General features: G+C 40.3%; 1 protein-coding gene across 5 annotated transcripts in view; it reads right to left on the reverse strand.

Annotated features, from left to right (window-relative positions):
* The window catches only part of Nt5b (5' nucleotidase B), an 87,122-nt gene that overhangs the window by 50,651 nt on the left and 13,438 nt on the right, over window positions 1–23,033 (reverse strand). The window contains exon 1 of one of the 5 annotated variants that reach the window (XM_083134631.1): window positions 20,856–21,312. The exons of 2 other annotated variants lie outside the window; for them this stretch is intronic. In XM_083134631.1, coding sequence (XP_082990757.1) covers window positions 20,856–21,094 — 239 coding nt within the window. In that variant the 5' untranslated portion in view covers window positions 21,095–21,312. Of the gene's footprint in view, window positions 1–1,949; window positions 2,071–20,855; window positions 21,313–23,033 lie in introns of those variants that run through there. 2 more of the 5 variants (XM_083134635.1, XM_083134636.1) reach the window with 2 other exon arrangements.

Here is a 23,033-nt window from a genome sequence, read left to right on the forward strand (position 1 = left end):
TCGCTGATCGACAGAACTTCACTTCTCCACTGCCGTGTAAGACTACTGCAGTTAAAAAATACTGTTTATTTCTGAATTATGTCATGAAACAAATCAAGTAAGCCGCGGTGAATTGCATATTCTTACCCATTGTCAGAAACTTGCTGCTCACCAAGAGTGGCGGTAGATGTCACAAATGCTTTGGAATCAAAACCTCACGCGGCGCGGCGGTGACAACAGAAGAGACGTAAAGTTCCAACAATTTTTCTTTGTTGCAAGAAAAGTTTATTTTTATTGCGCTTGCAACTGAGAGTGTCGTATTTCTTTACTTTGAAATTGAAAACGGAAACAATATTAACAATTGTTTACAAATAACATTTTGTTACTAATCTTTAAGTTAAGCAGCTGTCTATACCCAAAACATAGGATATTTCCAAACGTTTCTAAAAACCCACCCGGAGCATTTTTAGTATCCGAAAAACAGGATTTGTCCGGGTAAAAGAGAACTTCTGGTAACCCTAAACGACTTGCGTCGCTGCACCGGTTACAGCGAGCCCACATGTGTTTTTCACTCAGGGTTCACATCCCCGACCCTACTAGTGGTGTCGCCTGATGCTACGTCACTTCACTTCCGTCAGGGATGTTCTCCTGAGCGGTCAGCTGTACAAGTTTCCGCTTCCTTGTACGTCAACACTGCAAAGAATTGCCAAAGCTTTTAATCCCGTTGGTCCTGTAGAATGTGGTGCGCAAGTCTTCATCCGTTTGGCTACTGCCTTGTAAACAAGGCGATGTTGCCAACCACATTGTCAGCAATGTGCACACAAACGCGTGGAAAATGTAGCTACAATCGACAAAACATCAATTTCACAGAGACTGTTAAAGTTCATTCACCTAATGTGAAGGTGGACGAGATTTGAAATCTCCAAATGTTTATATGTTGCTTGTTACCTGTGTAGCCTGATGCAACTGTCAAATAAGATATGGCAACTAAAATGTCCTCCAAATATTCAAATTTTAAAAGCTACGCAATGTGCATCTATATACAACTACTTGTTCCTATAAAGGAATGGGTAACTGACATTCGTTCCAAAATAAACAGGAAAAGATAACTTGTTATTTGCAAGTTTTCAATTCCTTTTCATTAATTCTCTATTGAGACTTTCCTTTTTTCCTTTTTATACATCCATATATCTACTTATTTATATTATTTTACGTCGCTTCTGTACTAACTCATGGGTTAATCAGGACGAGCATAAATTATGAACAGGCAAAATGCATGCTGGAACAATGAGAGGGGAGAAGAGAGATAGACGAAGGAAAAAACACACGAGAACGAAGCGAGAAAGAGAGAGAAAAGAGAAAGCCGACGTGAGAAAGGAGAAAGACGAAGCGAGAAAGGAAAAAGACGAAGCGAGAGAGAGAGAGAGACGAATGGAAAAAAGAGACGAAGCGAGAAAAGAAAGAGACGATGTAAAAAGAGACGAAGCGAGAAAAAAAGAAACGGAGAAAAAGAGACGAAGTGAGAAAAGAGAAAGACGAAGGGAGAAAGAGAGACCAAGCGAGAAAACAGGAAGACGAAGAAAGACGACGCTAGGAAAAGAAGACGAAGCAAGAAAAGTGAAAGAGAACGAATGGAGAAAGTGAACAGAAAAGGACACGAAAAGAGAAAAGAAGAGGCAAAGGAAGGAAGAGATTAGACTAAAGAAGAAAAAGAGAACATTAGAGAAATAGAGATGAAGGGAAAAACAAACAAAAGGTAGAGAACGAAGGGAGAAATAGAGACGAGAGAAGATAAAGGAAAGAATGAAAGAATTCGGATATCAACTTCCCCTGATTCTCCCTCAAGGAGGTCACGTCATTATATAAACAAGGTTCCCGGCATTCCGTTTATAAATAAACAAAGACAACATTCGACACGTAAATACGAATCAAACATACGCAAACTACCAACTGCAAGAGCATCTACATACCAACACTTACCTGTCACTGACGATATGCGTCGCACCATGTTCGTGTTTCCACAACATCAGTTTGTCGTCCTGCCGTACCAACTGATGCCAACGGCCAAATGCAGTTCCCCGACTTGGCTTAGTAACGAGAGGCAGAGGGAGCCTTTGACTGGACGATTTCTCGAGCGAGTTTGTGTGTGTGTGTGTGTTTGTGACGCAACAGAGAATACGGCTGGGCTCGGGCACAATGCAAACAATTGCGCCTGTTTTTCCTGCCTTTAGATCGCTCATTCACAATTCTTGCTTCAATGACACACCATCTTACTAGTAGCCATTCGCGAAACGTGATCAAAATATTTAGATAGGCATGGGGCACTGTGCGAATTAAGCTTTTTGCTTTTGGGGGATGCCCACTCAGTGGCGTATGTGATTTTATTTTGGGAGGTAGTACCAGGGGCGGCGCCAGGGGCCCCTTCAGCACTCCTCAACTGAAAACAATAACTCTTACAGTGTAATTTTATGTCATGCCGTCGCATTGAGCTCCAAATGTTTATGTATTGAGCATTGAGGTGAACTTCAAATTGAATGAGTGTTTTTAATAGGATAACACCATTAGGGGGAAAATATGCCTCATTTTCCCCCACCACTGCCAAAATACCCCTCTTGCCTCAGTCTGGAATAAAACCCTCCAGACGTCCATGTATGTTACTGAACAAGCTGTTCCCTTCAAATATCCAAACATGTAGTTGTGCTAAAATCAAGCAAAAATTAAGCAAGTCACTAGCATTCTTCAGTTTCATTGGCATATCGTCATATATGACTACTAAACGTTCATTGACATGTGATGTAGTGGCTAAAGGTTGCATGTGTGTTTTATGTTTTCTTCATTTCCAACATCGCACCCCCCCCCCCTCAGCACCCCTAGATGATTACTCCTGGCGCCGCCACTGCCTGTTACCAATCAATAAACTAAACTATTAGCTTGCGGTTCTAAGTATACCTTAGAACATTGGCTCTAACCAACATTTACACGTAATTTAGAAACAACATATTAACATTCTAAGAAAACCCAAACTAATATACAAAAATAATTACCGAAGTAGTGACACCGAAAACTTCACCAAATTCAGACTTAACGTCCTCTAAACTACCTACAAGTTTCTTGTGAACACTTTCGAAACCGGGACCTCTGGTGTACCGCGCTATGTTAACCACTAGGATTTCTTTTGGTTTGCTCGCTGAATATCGCGTCTATGCAGATGCTTGGCAATTTTTCTTTTCCACGCATTGGCAACACTGCGAAATACCGTAACTCCATCCAGACGAATAACTTGGGTCTGTTTGGAGCGCCTTTTTTTTTTTTTTATTCCGTGTTTACAAAACATACTGACCTCATTGGTGTGAAGAAATGTGTTATAGTCAGAAAAAAAAAGTTTCCGGGTTTAAATTCCGGTCAATGAATTGAATCTTCTTCCCACTGAAGGATGAGGATGTCCTTTCGGTTAATTTAACGATAATATACATTTTGGCTGTTCGGGGAAGAAGCACTTATTTCAAAAGATCCAATTTTACATCAGACAGTTTCTTAGTGTTTAATCTTGTAATTTCGTAGGAGAGCCACATGTCAAGATGACGGGCCCCTGTCTGAGCCAGTACGACCCTATCTACCTTGAGTACGACCCTGCTCATTACCGCAGACATCGTCTTATGAAATGTTACTGGAGAACAACGGACATTCCCTGGATTCATTCTATCATGTGTATGTGCTTGTGCGTGTCATTGGTTCAACCATTAAAATACTGGCAAATGCGTAAAATGTAAAAGTTCCAATATATAAGAACACTATAATAGTAATTTAACGAAACTTCCAAAATTAATCCGTGTAAAGTATACACAAGAAAAATATGTAAATGTAATGTTATTTTGGCAAATTTTGTGTTAAGTCCACCTCATACCCAGATAAGTTAATCGAAACAGAACCTATAGTTTTGTGGCGAGCAGTGGCGGCGAATTGGGTGCCAAAACGGGGGGGGGGAGAGAGGAGGAAAGGAAAGGACAGTTAATTTCTCTTTGTAGATAAGGTTTAGCATAATGCGGGGACAAAAGTACGGCGACCATACGTCCCGTTTTGACAGAGGCAGTCCAGTTTCGGAGACATGTCCCGGCCGTCCCGTTGGTATTATAAAAACACACAATTTATCCCGTTTCATAAGTCTAGAACTTAGTTTGAGAACAAAGTCTAGTCACTGTTAATACCTTTTGCAGTACCTGCTTGGAATACCTTGCAAAATAGAAAATTAGAATAAAATTGTTCGATCAGTGACAATGTGCACGAGAAATCGAAATACATATTCAAAAAGACTGAAAAAAAAAGTTGTTGTTTTTGTCACAAAAATGGGTACAGATTTTTGTTAAGTTGAAAGTGTAGTACTACATAAAGTATGACGTCCTTCTGAAAGCGGCAGAAAAAATGGTGTTATGCTTGACCGGTAATGTGTTTTTTTAATCGTGAAAAATATGTAGACAGACAAAAAAATCTTATTTACCAAAAGTTGCGGGGAGTTTGTTGAACGGTAGGCGAAGAATAAATCTGTTCTCAAGAAGATGTGTTATTCTGAGAAATGCTTCTCGCATTCCTCAACTTCAGCGCACTATCATCAAAGGTTGATCAGGAGGGAGCAATAACAGTCATACTGTGCTTACAATTATAATTAATACCTTTTGGGGATCATGTCTTATTTATTGTTTACATCCTTCACGTGATCGATACTTTAATAAATAATAATACAGTAATAGGCTAATAATAATAATATAATATAACTTGTATAATTAGACCTTACAGAGTTTTCAGGAGGGGAAGATTATCTCTTTGGGATGTCCCGTTTTTGGTTCAAAATATTATGGCCAGCCTAGGAAAAAGTGGTAAAAAAAAGTGAGGGGGGGGGGCAACTGCCCCCTAATCGCCGCCACTGGTGGTTAGTCACTGTGCGATGTGCCTCCATCGAGAATCGAATTCGAAACACCTGGATTACAATTCGGCGGTGTTACATAAATACAAATCGCACTTCGCGAAAGCAACAGTCAGATTTACAATAGGTTCTTGATTCTCTACAGACAATTAAAAATATCTGATTGCACCATACCTTGCATGCTTCGAATTATATTGCTTTGAAGAGCTCTTGGCGCAGACCTTGGGTAAGACTGGAATCTCATTAAGATAAGCTCTAGACTTTGAACCAGTGTCAATATTATGAGAACAATGCGCAACAGAGTATCGAGTAAATACCTTGTTGCTGAGGATGGTCGGCAGGGGAAAATGTTTTGAGATGTTGAATAAACTACTACGTAGTAAGACAATGCTCAAGCGGTTTCTACGTTGCGGCTATAAATTCTAGTGTTGTCCACGGGACGAGACGAGACGAGACAGGCTTTTAAAAATTCGAGACGAGACGATATTGACCATGTGTCATGAGACAAACGAATATTTTCGAGACGAGACAGCATTTCCACGAGACGAGACAGGCCAAAGTCTCGTCTCGTGGGCAACACTAATAAATTCTGACTTCACGAATAATTGTTGTTGTTTTGGTGCATTTTTATTTCACGACCAGTCATTTCCACTAACACCCATTCATTGATAGATTGATTTAGATTATTTTAGGTCGCTTTTCAGCTTTTTTGACTAATCGCGACGATGAGGATGAGTGATGAAGGGACACTCACAAATAACATCCATCTCCAGACAGATATTCGAATCCGGGACCTTTGGCGTCGTAGCGCTGTGCTAACCACTCCGCCACGGACTTCAGCCCACTTATACTCATATTCACACACATACCTAAAGTGGGAATCATAGAACTTAATACCTTCTGTAAACAAAAGCACGTGTACCTTAACAGTGTTGCCAACTGTTATGAAAATAAATACTCCACATAGTCACAAGACTTTCGGACTCACCACCGAAGTTCCCTGTTTGAATTCCGGCATGGGTGTTATTTGTGAGTGTCCCTTCAATTTCATCTGACGATCACTCATCCTAATCGTCGGGATTGGCCAGAATGAAAGAAAAGCGACGCTTAATAACAAAAATCAAATACAAAATACAAATGACGACAAATATGCGTGCCACAACGTGGTCGATCTACATCTCAATGCCACACGTTCCAATATTCTCCTAGTGTACCTCAACGTCTCTAAAGTTACGTCATCCAAAAACATACTCGTATGTCCTTGTCACCCCGATCGAAAATGCTGGTTTATGCAGGAAAAACACCAAGGGAAACTAAAACGGCAACTTAGTGAAGCATTGTCCCTGGGGAAAGTGGGGAAAGAAGACGGTAAGACACACAAATATTTTGAGGCAGTCTCATTTTCTTGTACCCACGTTCAAAATAAAATGCATATTTGGGGGTGAATTCTTAAATATTGTCACTTTTTTCTCTCCCTTGTTGAGAGGTGTTCCTCTTAATTGAACCTTCTCCACCCTGGCGACCTGCCCTCACCCTCACGGTCACGACTTGCCCTCCTTCACACGCAAAAGTATTCCGGAGTGTCAACACCTTTGGATTATAGATCGGTTCCTCTGCGTCCACCCCCCCCTCCCCCCCCGCGCAGCATCATCCTCACTGACAATGTGAAATCACACTATCATATGCAGACATTCGACATACCACTTCCGTTTTTTCGGTGTGGTGAAAGAAAGAAAAACGACCGGTCAAGTTGTGAGTTCCGTGAAAAAACACGTTCTTATTCGCATAAACAAGTACACCGATTTTGAGATAAGCGCAATACGGCGCAAGGTGCATTCGCATTTCTTCAATCAAAAAGCTTTTGATTTGATTTGATTTCGTTTATTTGACTTCGCGTTTTGTGCCTCTTGGCTAATTTGCGAAGATGGGGATGAGTGGTGAAATGATGAAAATTGATGAATGGACATTCACAAACAACCAAGCCCGACCGGGATTCGAACCCGGGACCCTTGGCGTCGCAGCGCGATGTGCTAACCACTCGGCCACAGGGTCGGGCTCAATCAAAAAGCTGTCCAGTGTGGGGAAGATATTGGCGAATGTTAATAGTGATGATGACGATCTCCTAGTTCGACGTTAAATCGCCTCTTGTGGCACGTTGAGTTCGTTTTGGGGAAGCACATTTGACAGACGGCACTCATTGACAGGGACGATATCGTTGTCTAGAGTGCGCGTCAAATCTCCTGCATATGGCGATAGCCAATAGCAGCGCACTGCAGCGGTGTCATCTCTCACACGGAAAAGAGACAGCGTGTTTGAGAGAAACGCCTTGTCACGGAGAGCACGGAACTAGGCAACGCAGCACGTCTGTGATTCGCTGGTGCTGTTCAGCAGTTCAAGGCCATATGCAGGAGATTTGACGCGCTCTAGCGCCGAAAATGCCTCCAGTTCAAAAGGGAACTGTTGAATCAAGGTAAGACAATACATTACTTGCATGAGACATGGGTAAATAATGTGATTATTATCGTCTTATTATTTTCCAGTGCACGAAAACAGAAAGAAATATAAACAATCTCTTTTTATTCTTCATCTTATCTTTGTTTAGCTTCCGCTAAAACTAGCTGTATATTTGTTGCACAAAGGAGAAAACAATACTCTGTATGTCAACAATGTCGGGCAATAATTTGGTGGAAGGGGTAGCAACAAAACCAAAAGGCTTGAATTTACTGAAACGATTCTCTCACTCTCTTGTAAGTTTTACTTTGGCGCTGTCATACTGAGAGAGGAGGGGGGAGGGGGGATCTGTTAACCCCGTGTCAGATAAATAGAACTTTTGGCGTAAAAAAATATGTTCATTCTTGAACAAGAACACGTATTTAATCACTTCTGGAAAATGTGTTATACTTCAATTTGTAGATTTATCAGTTAAAATAGGAATAAGTTTTTCTATGTTATGTAAAATGAAAGGTCGGATGAAGTGCCAGTGAACAGCATATGATGACCACGGCATTCACGAACAGCTGACGCGGAGTGATACCACGTTACTCGAAGTGAGACGGTTGGTTTACAGAGGGTCGTAAGGTTCGTGATTCCGACTGTATGCACTTCCGTTTTGCTTACAAACGATCTACATATCACCCTATTTTTCGATATAATTACATTGCTTCTATCTAAGATCCTATGTATTCATATACTTTCTTGCAATTTTTTCTTAGAAAATAGTTCTTTTGTATAGGTTTTCGTTACAACATATACATAGGGTATCTATACATTATTAGCATTAATATTGTATATAAGGAAATATACCCTATTATATGGCTTAATTGTAACCCTAGTGAGGCAATAAATAAAAAATAAAATACCCCAGTGGTACGGCTGCGAGTTTTTTTTTTCAGTCAACTTGTAAATTGGGTTTCATTTCTCGCCCTCTGATTGGTTAGTGGAAAGCAGGGTTGTTGAAGGCCCATGAACCCATAAATTCTAATAGGTTCTGTTGGGTTCCGCTGCAGGACCGGAACCTTTTTTCTCGCGCAATTTAAATTCGGTACAAATTGCGTATTGTTTCATTGAAAAAAATGTTCCTGAACCGTATTTAAATCCAGTGGGGGAAAGGTTCCTGGACCGTATTTAACTCCAAAAAGGTCCTGGGCCATATTTAAATTCAGCCAGAAAAAGAGTTCCTGGACCGTATTTATAAATTCAGCAGGAAAAAATGTTCCTGGACCGAATTGAAATATCTTAAACATAAAAAGGTTATTTACGATCTAGAACTCGTACAATTGCCGATTTTCTCTCACGAACGGGAATTGAATTTATTTACAATCCCCCGACTTTAAAAACCCTGGGATTATTAAAGATCCAGGAATCTATAGATTCTAATGGGTTCCGTAACAGGACTGGAGCCTTTTCTCTCGAGGAACTTCGACCCTATTTGAACCTAACCGGAAAGAAGGTTCCTGGACCGCACTTCAATTCATCCCGAAAAAATGTTCCTGGACTGTATTTACATTGATCCGGAAAAGAGGTTCCTGGATCATATTTAAATTCAGCCGGAAAAAATGTTCCTGGATCGTATTTAAATTCATCCGTAAAAACGTTCCTGGACCGAATTTAAATACTTTAAAGATAAAAAGGTTCTTTACGGTACAGAACCCATTTATGCTTGCTGATTTTCTCTCCTGTACCGGAATTTAATTTATTTAAAATTCCTGGACCTGTAACAACTCTGGTGGAAAGTGCACATTGTAAGGCTCTGTTTGCTGGCACACATTGCTGCGAAAATTAATTGCTAAGAACCCTAAACCTGGCTTTCCTAACCAAACCACATATCCATTTATTGTAATTACAATTCCACCTAGTTCTAATAATATATATGTGGTTAGCTTAGGAGGGTCGCAGACGGAACCCTCCTGATCTGTTTCTCTATACTTTACTACTTGCATAAGTCGCCTACGTCACCGTGCACAACGCAAGCGACAGTAAAACAAGATATTCTCACAGTACTATAACTATCCAGCAGCCAATCAGAGGGGGAGAAACGAAACCCAATTCACAAGTTAACTAGAAAAAAAAATCGCATATGACCTCTCTGGCCTCTCATGATGTAAGTTGCATGATTTTCATCATGTTTCTCAATAAATTCCTACCAACAGCAATTTTCTTCTGAATGCACGAAACGAGTTCAAGTAAAATTTTGCATCTTTGTTTGGTCAGTCTCCACGTTAACACATGCATGACCAAGAAATAGGACGTCGTCTACCAAGTGAATTTCCACCTTATGCTATCATCATTCTCTCGCCAGCTCTGCTTGTCAGATGGAGGATTTAAAGCGCAGGGTTTCAAGGCAAATTTGGACTTTACGCCCAGACCTTAGAAGGTATTTAAAAAGCCCGGAAGATTCAGCGACCAACAATTATGTTAACAAAAACTGAGCTTTCTTCGACTTCTAGATACAATATGACAGGCATTTCATTGGTAAATATTAGTCTGAACGTTTGTTTTATTTTGGATATAACCCTAATTGGACATCATGCATTTTTCATATTTTGTCGCGTTTCAGGAGAGCACTTCTACAATCTTATATCAGTGAGAAGAATAGAATAAACAAAGTACTTGTGTACGTATTACTTATTGATCCAGTACGTTAACCCCTACGCTGTTTCCTGCCCCCCCCCCCACCAAAAGCAACCTATTGAACTATTGACATTCCAAAACCTGGACGTTTATTGCTCCAGCAACACAAACTTCCCTATCTCTATTCTGGACAAAAATCTATACCAACCCTCCAATATAGCCTTGCGAATATTTACTCCCTTTGGGGTTATATTGCAATGTTAATGCAGATTAATTTACTTTTACAACATGGTCACATGCGGGAATTTCTACAAAGGAATCTTATACTATTATTATATCGTACTGTAACATATGTATACTGAGTACAACTATGTAGCATACGTAAGTTTTTATAGTTTAAGAAAAACAATGGTCTTGTAAATCACCAACGAATTAATAATTCTAAAAACATCAAGGGAAATATAACTATATAATACTAGATTTATTATTGTTGCTGTAATAACAAAAAGTGCACAAATTCCATTTTCTGCTTGGTAACCTACAGCAATACGGTAGATTCACTCAGCAATATATAGACACTGCCCTAATACCGTCGTCTGAAGGTGATAAAACAGGTTTATTAATAAAACTTTTATGGTCAAAATAAGATAAGCAAGTAAGCCTTGAACATTAATCCGTACTCTTATAATCTGATATATACAGAGTGATTGATTTAGTTTATTTTACGTAGCTTTTCTTCCACTTTTGAGTAATTGCGACGATGGGAATAAGATGAAATGGATGAAGGGACAATCACAAACACAGACGAAAGACACAGCAGAGTCCAACAGAGGATCATACTGGCTGTCATGGGGATCCAGGTAAGAGCCTCATTGGCCCGCAACATTGCAATTACCGGAGCGTACTATACGTGGAAGTGAGGTTGGGATTTGGGTGCCTTCTCAAAGGTCCCCCACTTACACCCGCACTTTATTCACGAATCGAGGCAGTCTTCAATTAAAAACAAAACAGTTATTTTCTTCAAGCGGTTACAACTGCACGGTTGGATTTAATTTATCTTCCTTAAACGTCATGAAACGATTTACTGTGAATTACCGCAAGGTCAATTACGCAGATTTTAAAAACGATAACAGATTCGCACAATATATTAGTACGACACATCCATTAATCAAAATCGTAATGATGAACATAATCATTGTATAGTTAATTTTTATCTGCTTTTACAATCCTTCTCTACTTTTCTCCAAGAATTTCTTATCGATGTGACATGAAGATAATGTGAGTATTCATTCGTATTACAAACGTCCCGGATGATTCACGGAAATATGTCGCATATACGTTTGTTTTTCTTGTATGATCAAAGGTCACATTTGGCACGTGCGCATTTCTTCGTTCTGGCTCGGTTCTTCCCACGTGAGGCGTGTCATATGACGTTTGAATTTCACGTATGCAAAAATTAGGCATACCTTGGAAGGCTATAAAAATAAACTACAGGGTGATCACAGAGTGGGCGTACTGACCCGCCCCCTATCTTCGACACTACGGTGCTTGAAATGGACACATACCTCAATCGAGTTCGGAACATCAGTATGGAGACCGTCAACAGCCGAATTTTGCTCCATGTATCGGCATATGTTTTGCAGAGATTATAATCCGGTGTCACGTGCGTGAGAGCATTTTCCACACCTGCTCGAAACTCGTGCGTTGTCCGATATCGGTTATTTCTGACTCTTCGTCATTGATGAACACCCAGAGGTGAGGTCGGGTGTTCTTGGAGGTCAGGCTTCAGAAAATCTTCCAATCCATCGCTGGGGAAAGATCTCATTCAGGTAAATGACACAGTTGCAACGCGAAGTGGGATCATTCTGTATATCGCTCACTGAATTGTCCATTTCACCGTTCTGATCACCCTCCAGAACATTACATGCTTCACTCATTATTGCAACACCGTCAATTATCATTTGTCGGAACTTCAGTACAGGTGCTTTCCCAAACTGGCCAACTGAATGGTTAAACCCTTAAATAGAAACATCGGTCTGTGAGACCTTTAGTGTTTTGTAGTTCTACAGTGTGGCAACACTGATTGAGCTGTCTCTCCCCCTCCACAGTACCTTATTATCAACCACTTGCCTACACTCTGCACATGTTACTGCTCAGTTTGTGACTGTTTGTTCCGAGATACTTACTGTTGTTTGAAAACGTGCAGGTCTAACATACCGGGGTGTTTCGCATTACGTATTCAATGCCAAGCTTGGAAGTGATTTACATAATACATTTTCTTAGATTCGTTCCCATGTAATTTTAGTTTTCAATAAGTTTGAATTATTAATCATGATTTTGCTATTTTATTCTCTAAAAAACTTTAAAAAAATGTAATAACAAATATTAAAAAATAAGGTCTCTCAGACCGGATGTTTCTAATTATGAAGTAAGTATCACATGTGCAATATCAAATGAGTAAAAGTTGGAAGTGATTTACATAATATATTTTCTTAGTTTTGTTCCCATGTAATTTTAGTTTTCAATAAATTTGAGTAATTAATCATAATTTTACCCTTTTATTGTCTAAAAAACTTAGAAAATGTAATAAATATTAAAAAATAAGGTCTCTCAGACCGGATGTTTCTAATTATGAAGTAAATACCCATATTTCTGTTTAAGGGTTAAGTGACAACTAGAAGTGAGTTTTACGGGAAATTCCCAGATTTCAACGTCTCTCAGAAACGTCCCCCTTTCTGCAGTTTTTGGCTTATAAATTTCACATTTTATTGGAATAAAAATTATCCATCCGAATGGCGATGGTTTGGACTTTGACAAGATGCTGATCACAACGTTGATGACGCCGTATTGGTTCGATTGATTTTGACACTTCAGCACATAGGCTATATTTGCCAGTCATGCAATACAGGGATATGCCCCATAACTAAAACAAAAATGGAGGGCAGACCTCTAAAAAGAAAATAAAATATATCTGTTAAAAACATTCCTAAAACTAATTCAGTTATTAACACGAGCTAAAACTACAGGGTGGCTCAATAAGTCACTTAACACCCTCAGTACAAGGCCACTGCGGCATGGAATTTGAAATTGGCGATGACCAATCATTGCCTGGCCAAGGGGGAACCACATTGACGCCACCCACACGGTCGGCGGCCATCTTGATGTCCGCCATCTTGAATTAAACTTCAGAATTTTAAATGGGAAGGGGGTCGTGCGACATATCAAAATGGGCTAGAATTTCACGAGAAATGCAATGGTGAAGGTTTTTTTCGACGTATCTTTAACCAGTAAAAAGTTATGACTGAATTCTTGTACCAATTTGCTCCTTTTTGAGGTGTTAGAAAAATGCCTTAAAATTTGTTTAGCGCATCGGTAATGCATCGAGATCAAAGTGACGTCTAGGGAGAGACGTTCGCATGCCATTGCACATTATTTTAATCGGATACATCCATGAAGAGCTGCTCATTATGAATGGTTGTCGCGAACAATTACCAGTGTGACGCTTCCATTGAATTAAAAGTCCTTCACAGTGACAAGGCTAATGTTTATGTTCATAAGGAAGTTCATAAACAGAATATGCGACCCTTCTCATCTGATAACTAACTTTGGACAAAAACTGGTTCATAACGTTCCCATAAGTGTTCTGGTGTTCTTCCCTATTGAAAAAAATTCTGTAAAAAGTACCTTCTTCCATAAGCAAGGATGAAAAAAACTGTTTATTTAACAAATCCAAGTAGCCCTAAGCATTTAAGGTTCCGTTGATGGAAAATTGACTAACCAATCGTGTTCCACACAGCACGCCACACCATTAACTTACCAGCACTAACCATTCAGCTTTGATCTGTCGAAAATGGGTTATCAGATAAAAAGCATCGAATATTCTGTTTATAAACTTCCTTCTGAACATAAACATTAGCCTTGTCACTGTGAAGGACTTTTAATTCAATGGAAGCGTCACACTGGTAATTGTTCGCGACAACCATTCATAATGAGCAGCTCTTCATGGATGTATCCGATTAAAATAATGTGCAATGGCATGCGAACGTCTCTCCCTAGACGTCACTTTGATCTCGATGAATTACCGATGCGCTAAACAAATTTTAAGGCATTTTTCTAACACCTCGAAAAGGAGCAAATTGGTACAAGAATTCAGTCATAACTTTTTACTGGTTAAAGATACGTCGAATAAACCTTCACCATTGCATTTCTCGTGAAATTCTAGCCCATTTTGATATGTCGCACGACCCCCTTCCCATTTAAAATTCTGAAGTTTAATTCAAGATGGCGGACATCAAGATGGCCGCCGACCGTGTGAGTGGCGTCAATGTGGTTCCCCCTTGGCCTGATAACGATTGGTCATCACCATTTCCCTGTTGCGCGCTGCAGTGGCCTTGTACCGGGGGTGTTAAGTGACTTATTGAGCCACCCTGTATACTGTCTCCGAGGGCTAAAATATCCTTACCAGCTGAGGCTGTAAAGGGGCACTCAGCCCACAAAAGGACAAACACAGGACAACACAGCACTACGGACGATTATACTAGGTCGTAGGTCCAGTCCAGACGCCAGAGCCTCGTTGGCCTCAAACATTGCAATTATCGGAGGTTGTACTACGTGGGTGGAAGGGAGGTTGACTTTTGACGTATTGGTTCGATATGTAAATTTGTGATTTAATTAGAAAATAAATCGTGGGCTAAATTAAACTCTACTGTGTGCATTCTTGTTGTGGTCAAGGGAAGCAGGGCTTTCTCCAATAAAGTTGCATGTATTTGTATTTTTGTTATTTAGCGTCGTCGTTTTCTGAAACTTTTGGCTAATGGCTGCGATAAGAATGATTGATTGATTGACTTTATTTTACTTCGCTTTGTGCCACTTTTAGCTAATTGCGAAGATGGGGATGAGTGATGATACGACGAAATTGATGAATAGACACAAACATCCATGCCCAGGCCGGGATTCGAACCCGGGACCCCGCCCTGGAATCATAAATCTCTTCCGAAATTATTATTATTGCATTATACTGCAGAAGTCATGGTCTTTACCTACTTTAAAGACAATACACGACGCTTTCTATGAAATGGCCACATCGGAGTCTATAAAAATATGCGACCTTCTGGGGGTCGACCTTTCTTACGGGAGTCTTTAGTCTATGATAAACAAGTTAACAGTTGTGATAAAGCATCACGTCAGAGCAGCTAAAATATTTGAACAACACCAAATGCGTTAGAATCGTATCACGCTGGTTGGAGGATATTCTCCAAGCAAGCCGAGATAAACAAAAGAATGCTCACACACGCTTCGAGCTAGCAACAAAAATCTGAGCGACGAATGTTACTAACAGCAGCTGTCTTACTTCACACTAACTGCAAATAACAATCTCAAAACTAATACTTCCCCGCGATCACGGGAAAATTTAGTAGAATAACTGTTTCTTGTTTTTTCTCCCATCATATTTAGTGGCGATTTACAGTAATGTGGATGGGCCACGTGATGATTTGATATGACTTTTTGTAGCGTCGTATCTCTGCCACTTTTGCGAAATCGCGACGATGAGGATGAGTAATGTAATGATATGCTGAAATTGATGAAGGGACACTCACAAAGAACATCCTTGCCCAGACCGGGATTCGAACCCTGGGAGCCCTGGCGTCGTAGCGTACTGTGATAATCACAGGAGACTAAAAAAAATAGACATGGGGAATTATATCTTACTGAGAGCTTTTCAAAAACAGATATATCTTTCAGAAGTGTCATAATTGAAAAATGAAGATAATTGTGTGTGTGTGTGCATAATGCTGCATTGAGGTCTTCAGGCTGTTTTCTCTTCTGGGTCCAAATACCCTGCTAACCCTTTGGGAAATAAACGTACGATAAGTTTCTCACGTATCCGGTACCCTGTACTTTGGTTCATCTTCTGAAATGGCGCAATCGAGACTTCCACGTACCGAAGCTCAATAACAGGCTAGTGGTAGTTATCATGTTTAGAGTTATGAAGGACATCATCAATTAGTTGGTACTACATGTGACCTTATAGCACTCCCTTCCGTTTTACGTCACTTGTGAATCAGCAAGTTTTTTCGACAAAATCCAATTTTCCTGGATTTTTCTTAAGAAACTATTTTCAGGAGTGCATGATGTATGGATAAACTGACTTTCCTTTTTATGCAAGAAGTTCCAATTGGCACAAGCCAACTCGGTACACTGAAATAACAAATTACTTCGTAAATTTTTATAATGTAGTCACTTTTGACTAATTCCGGTATTCAAAATAGTTCCGATACCATCAAAAGTAACTGATAGCATTTAATCATTTTATTTAACTGCGTTACTTTGTCAGAAATAAAATTTAGTCAAAATTGCAGAATATATTAATATTAAAAATGGCTAAATATGCTAAAATGAAACTCGCCTTATGCAGTTTCTTAAATTTTTGGTTCTTTCTTAAGTCGCTTTCCTGTATTATAGGCTAATCGCAACGACGAGGATGAATGATTGGGACACTCGTAAAGAAGTATCCATGCCCAGAACGGGACTCGACCCAGATTCTTCTGTGAAGGAATAATCGTGGGTCGCCCACAGAGGCGCTTCATTTTGAACACTAGTGACTCAACACGAACAAAAATTTCCAACCACAAGAGGAAAAATACTTGTAACGAAGTCCGCCAAACAGAGACGCAGCAAACTTTTCTTTTCTCTTTTATCCCTCTCGCATCTTTTTCTAAATATACTCATCAAGCCTGAGCAAGGACTATCCGAGCCAACTTCCCTCGCCGCTTGCACTCTGCGTCCTTGACTAACAGCTGACGGGAATGTTACACGTTCTGGGAATCTGGCAGCTGAGGAAACCAACGCGATGGCGACAGATTTGAGTTTGCACGACGAGTCATAAGTGACTCCTGCCAAGTTATATTAATATCGAAACTTCACGTAGGAAAAAAAAAAAAACTTCACGGTGGAAACCTTCTTGTAAATTAACATAACATAACCCGTGAATCTACAGTCGTGTAAGGGCCTTGGCCTATCTCCCTCCCACAATCCTACCTAGAGGTGCGGAGATCTTCAACCGGTATTAGGGTGACGTGGGTTCAGCACGTCGAACCCCCAGCCGCTATAAGATATTTCCCAGGAGCATTTCAAAACGGCTTATGATAGGAAATTGCATGTAGTAACTGGCTCTACAGCCTCAACTTACAACATCAGGTAGAAATTTGCATGTAGAAATTTGCATTTAGTTCTCCTACGATAAAAAGTCCAATTTAATTTTGTTTAGGTATACTTGTACTGATCACAGTGCATATTTCTATGGGATACTGTTAGGTCAAAGGAACATACATAAAATTGGTAAGAATTTGCCCTAACATGCCAAATTCTCAAAAATTACATCTACTTAGGATTCCTTTTAGACTAGAGCATCGTTTCTCAACCTATGGGGCGTGACCACTGCTGGGTCGCGAGGGAACGTTTGGCGAGTCGCGAAATCGGGCTCCAAAAATTATTTACTGTGTCTTAAAAACCTATTACATTTACATTACTAAGATATATTGTTTTAACAATTTAAATTCAATCCGTGTTGTACCTAGTCTAAATTCTACATTTTTGTTATTCACGCTCTAGCATTGCTTTTTACCGGCATCTCTCAATTTCAACATGTGTGTTTAGTTAGATGCTAGACTAGAGTAAATTAGTATTTTAAATTACATGTTTACTTTTCTGGAATGAAGTATGTGTAAATTGTAAAAGCAAGTGTAAAAGAGGGCTTCTTAAGTACTCGACGTTAGCAAAAATAATTCTGCCGGCGCCCATGCTTATGGGTCAAATGAAGTGTAATATCCTTCAAGGTGGGTCCCGGACTGAAAAAGGTTTAAAACCATTGTTCTAGAACATTCACGTGAATCCTCCTGTGGTTTGCTTTTGTTGTCTAGATATTCGCAATAGTTTCGTGGCTACATAAGCCTATTAAGTAATTGCGAATAATTAGACAGTAGCGAAAGCAAATGACTCAAGTGAATGCTATTGAAGGAATTCTAAGCAGTTATGATATTTCAGAATTTGGCATATCATAAGAGGTTTTACGAAAGGATAGGAAATTTTGAAAACTGCTTTGCTAGCGTCGGCTTCAGGATAGTCCTTTATACTGCCTGTTTTTTAACTTATTTTAGTCACAAGTAGCTATTTGAGTGTAGCAAATAATGAAACACCGGGTGAATATCAGTCGAGCTCCCTTTCTTTCTCTTGATCATGCCAGTCAATTTTATCATTGCATTGTGCATCTGTTGGTAACAGCCAATCAGAGTGCACTGCAGTGGAGGGAAAACGCATAGTGCATCACAGCTGTCTACATTCACTGATGGGAAAAGCAAAGCTCACTCATTAAGAGGATCCTTGTGGAGGATGTAGCATGATCGCTGGCTGTACTTAGTGAAGAGACCCCACTGTGCAGCCTAATTCGAAGTTTGAACCCGTGGCTCTGGCATCGTAGCGCGATGTTATCACCAATCCGCCCTCTCTGGATTTTCTTTACCCGATTACATTTGTAAATTCGTTCCCAACGAGGAAATCGCGACAATAAGGACGTATTGATGAGGAAACAAACACGATGAAATGGCCATGCCTTATCCACGATTCGAACCTGGGAGTCACTTGACTTCATCACGCTACCCGCTACGGAAGCTGCCTACTCTTCGCAACACTGCACTTCGCCAAAACACACACACACACGCAATTCCATGTTTCATGGTTCAAAATCGCTGTCTTGTACCTCACAGTCATAATTACGACTTAACAGCCGTTAAGAAAGCAGATAAAGATTATGCAGTACGAAAAACAATAATATCCTCATTAGGTTCCAAAGCCATCACCAGAGTTTGATAAGAAAGAAAGCAAGCAAATGTAAACAGAACGATCACCACTGAACCGGAGTTACTTTGTTTCTATAGGTACATGTGAATACATTGTAAGGAATAAGCAGGATATCCTGAGATTGAACTAATGAATTCTGGTATCTAACCAGTTTCTATTTCTATTATATATTCACGTCATTTTATACCTCTTAGGTTAATCGCGAAGGGTTCAAAAATAAAGAAAATTCCACGCCTTACTCAGAATTTGATTCGCATTTCTATTATTCTCATTTAGTGTCGTTAATCGTGATGAGGAGAAATCAGGGACGCCCATCCCCCCCCCCCCCAAATCGTTCATCAAAATCCCCCATCCCCCCAAATAATAGTTCATCATAACCCCCCCCCACCAAACACAGGATAAAGATCCAGTAATTGATTTTTCTTCGTCGATTATATGATTTCATTTTTTTTTTAATTAAATTTTCGAAAAACGTTAAGTTTTAGACAACGAAAGCTGACAGTACGTTACAGTTATCCAGCTAGTCTTAGCACAGGAACACATACAAGCGAAACAAATCGTGCCTGAAATCATCCAACACTAAAACTGAAGTCCGCATGTCGAATCCTTTCATTGCAGTTGAATTGATTGATTGATTTGGTGTTTTAAGTCCACTTTATGCCCAGAGAGGCTAATCGGGACTGGACCTACAGTTTAAAGTGGGATCCGAACCACTATGTGCCTCCATCGGGTATCGAACTCATTGCAGTTGAAATTAAAAGACTAAAAAAAGAAAAAGCACGGCTCATGTTTGATAACATAAAACGTGCAAAAATGCTCCGGTTTACTGCCATTGTTAGTGTACTGAATCAACCTTATTCTTAATAGTTTGTCTGCTTGACTAAACCTTGTAATAATGCGAACTGCACTCTCACCCTTTCAAACAGATTCTAAAGGCATAATAGGTGGTGTTTCATTTCAACCCAATTGCCGCCATCACCCACAGGTAGGAAGAAAAACCAATAAACATAACTAAAAATCGATAGCAAGTCAATCAAACAAAACGATCCCCCCAATTTTGTGTGGAGATATATAGAATTGGTAGCTAAACTATAAAATTTTGTCCCCCCAAAAATTCCCATGACGAGCGCGTCATGAATCCTCCTTGCGGGCACCCCTGAGGAGGTGTTTGCAAGTACCAGTTACTTATTTGTACTAACTACTTTTAAAATTGCTTCTTTCAGGTTTTTAAAGTCCACTTTATGCATGGGATTGGGCTTACATTTAAAGTGGGATCCGAACCACCCTTGCGCTACTTTTAAAATTAGGTAATTGTAACTGTAACAGAGTTATTTATTTATATTTATAGATGTCAACAGTTACTTCTCGACACTTAAATTGCTAACTTGAACATTTTTAACGTCGGAGGAAGAGCTAAATTCGGTTGTATATCTTCACTGGATGCTAAGGTGAAAGAATTTTCGTCTCGTCTTGTTCCTATCATTTTCACTTTTTCCTTGGTTCGGATCCCACTTTAAACTGTAGGTCCAGTCCCATTAGCCTTCCTGTGTATAAAGTGGACTTAAAACACCAAATCAATCAATCAATCAATCAATAAATCACTTTTTCCTTGTTCGTTTATTTTACTTCACGTCTCTGTCATTTTTGGCTAATCGCGAAGATGAAGATGAGTGATGGCATGAAATTGATTGAGGAACACGCACAAAGAACACCCATGTTCAGACCGAGATTCGAACCCGGGATTCCTGGCATCATAGCGCGCTGTGCTAACCATTCTGCCACGGAGTCGAGTACAAATAACTGTAACAGAGTTACTTCTTAAAATGAGTAACTGTAACTCTAGTTACTTGTGATCCAAACAACAGTAACTCATTTACCCATGAAAGGACACTCACTCTAGTCCTGCCAGGGACCGACTCGCTCAGCCACCGAGGAGAGACAACTCAAGACCCCAATGGGTTACGCACTCAATAACGGCTACTTTTCAACTACAGTAGATTCACTTTACAAGAATACTTTGAAACATCCCTACCTGTGGTCCAACTCCCGTCCATCAATCCAGCTATCCGTCGTGTACAGACCCTGGGAAAAAGCATCCAGGTCATGTTCCGACTTGTCGTTCCTTCTCAAGCCTGGCGGTATGGGCGAGATGGGAACGTAAAGGGTCAACGCAGGCTCCTGGAATATCAAATCAGCCGGTTTCTTTTTCGGAGTCTTTGCAGTGGGTGGAGTCACCTCTTTGGCCTCACCGCCCGCCGATAATTCAGGCATGCTTGAACGCTTACTAGTCACTAGATCAAAGAGAAGAGAAACCGATCTTTCTTCGAGCGAGCACTTCGATCAACTGATCCAGTTATGGCCTTAATCTCTGTAGGCAAAGGTTATCTAAGTTGGTTGCCAAACTCCTTACGTAAAAAATGGATCGACGGTTGTAAGGTCAACTACACACGTCCACGTTTCAGATGTATGACGGCTTGGCGAGTGTTTTGACAGAAATGAAACTGACACTCTCAGGTAACATGTAGCGTTGCGCCCCACCTCTAGCCAGTTGTGGGAGCTCTATCGGTTAGTATCTCATGCAAGCGTATCAGTGTGTCAGTCCGCTCAGCTCACGGTACTCCGTCAACGTCATGCCTGACGCAATCGCAAACACTCGATTCAGCAGCAACAACACATCTGGGCTTGAGAACCACTTTGCCCAGCGACAACGTCACGTTTATTTGACAATAGTGGATGAAGGGGAGGGGAAATAAGGGGGTCATCATAGGAAAAGTTCTTGAAAGTGCGGGAATTGCGAAACACCAATAGCATTTAGGACCGCTTCGGTGGTCGAGCGTGTTGAATTCTCGACTCGCCACCGATGGTTTTGGGTTCGAGTCTTCGGCACATTTACCTAATCATTCTTCATCCTCAGCGTCGCGATTAGCCAAATGTGACATAAAAGCGATGTAAAATAAGAAAAACTAAATATGAAAATGCAATTACAAAAAATTGTATTAAAATATAACCTCACTACAACTAGATGATGATGATGATAAAAATAATGTAAGTGAGCCGAGCTCTGTGGCGGAGTGGTTAGTACAGAAACTTAAGACCCGGGTTTCAATTCCGGCATGGGTGTTCTTGGTGAGTGCGTTTTCATCAGTTTCATCATAACTCATCCTCATCATCGCGATTACCCAAAAGTGTCAGAAAAAGGACGCCAATCGAAAATCAATCAAAATTAAATGGCAAAAGTTACGACCTCACACATTCTCAATCTCAGCCAAACCGTAGGTGATGTAACCAGCACCACGCTCTGACCGTCTTCCTCCAGGATCGTTCCCTGGTATCGGCAGATTAGAGGCTGAGTGAGCCTCAGAGTCGATTTATGCATGCGCGTTGTTGGAAAAATTCCGGCTTGAGATCGCCCATCCTGAGAATCAAACCAGGTTCTCGCGCGTGACGGTCGGACGACATAGCTATCAAGTTATGTGACGTCACATTTCTGCCTCTCTAGGTAGGAGGATGAGTGAGTGATATGATGAAACTGAGGGACACTCGCAAATAACAACCATGCCTAGACCGAGATATAGCTATCAGCTTGGTGAGCCTGAATAAATTTCAAAGTACAAATGGTTCAGGTGAATGTTTCGATCACAGAAAAACCTCGAACGAGACGAGAGTCTCAAATACGAAGTTTCAATCTTACCGAGGTCTGTCTCATTCTCGGTCTCGTATTGTTAGTCTCGAAGGGTCTTGTCTCGTCCTCGTATCGAAAAGTCCCGTGGCGAAAACTGAATTCGAACGATGAATTGCAAATTGCGTGGGGAACAAGCAGATTGCGAGAACTTCAAACAATATTCTTACTGTTCCAGCCTGGCCTTCAACGGCCACTCTTCTGTCAATAAGACATTGCGTAATTGAAGCCGAGAAAACGAACGAAAAGATTTTTTTAAAAAAGTAAATCGAGTTTCGTAAGCATAAAATGCAAATAGTAAACGTCGATTTCTTGGTTCTTCAACATTTTAACCACACTTGGCTGCAAAGCAAACACAAACGTTCCATGTGCAGCTCGATGAAGCTTAAAAGTTGTCGATATTCGATGAAATGAGTGTGAAGTCTACGTAATGACCACCTCGATGACCTAGCGGTTAGCATAAGGTGTTGTGGAGTTTCCGAGTAGTGGGTTTGAATTGATCATTCATCTATTACATCAGTTCATCATTCT

The sequence above is a fragment of the Lepisma saccharinum genome, chromosome 1 (assembly GCF_977018435.1).
Source record: "Lepisma saccharinum chromosome 1, izLepSacc3.1, whole genome shotgun sequence".
NCBI classification, from domain to species: Eukaryota; Metazoa; Arthropoda; class Insecta; order Zygentoma; family Lepismatidae; genus Lepisma; species Lepisma saccharinum.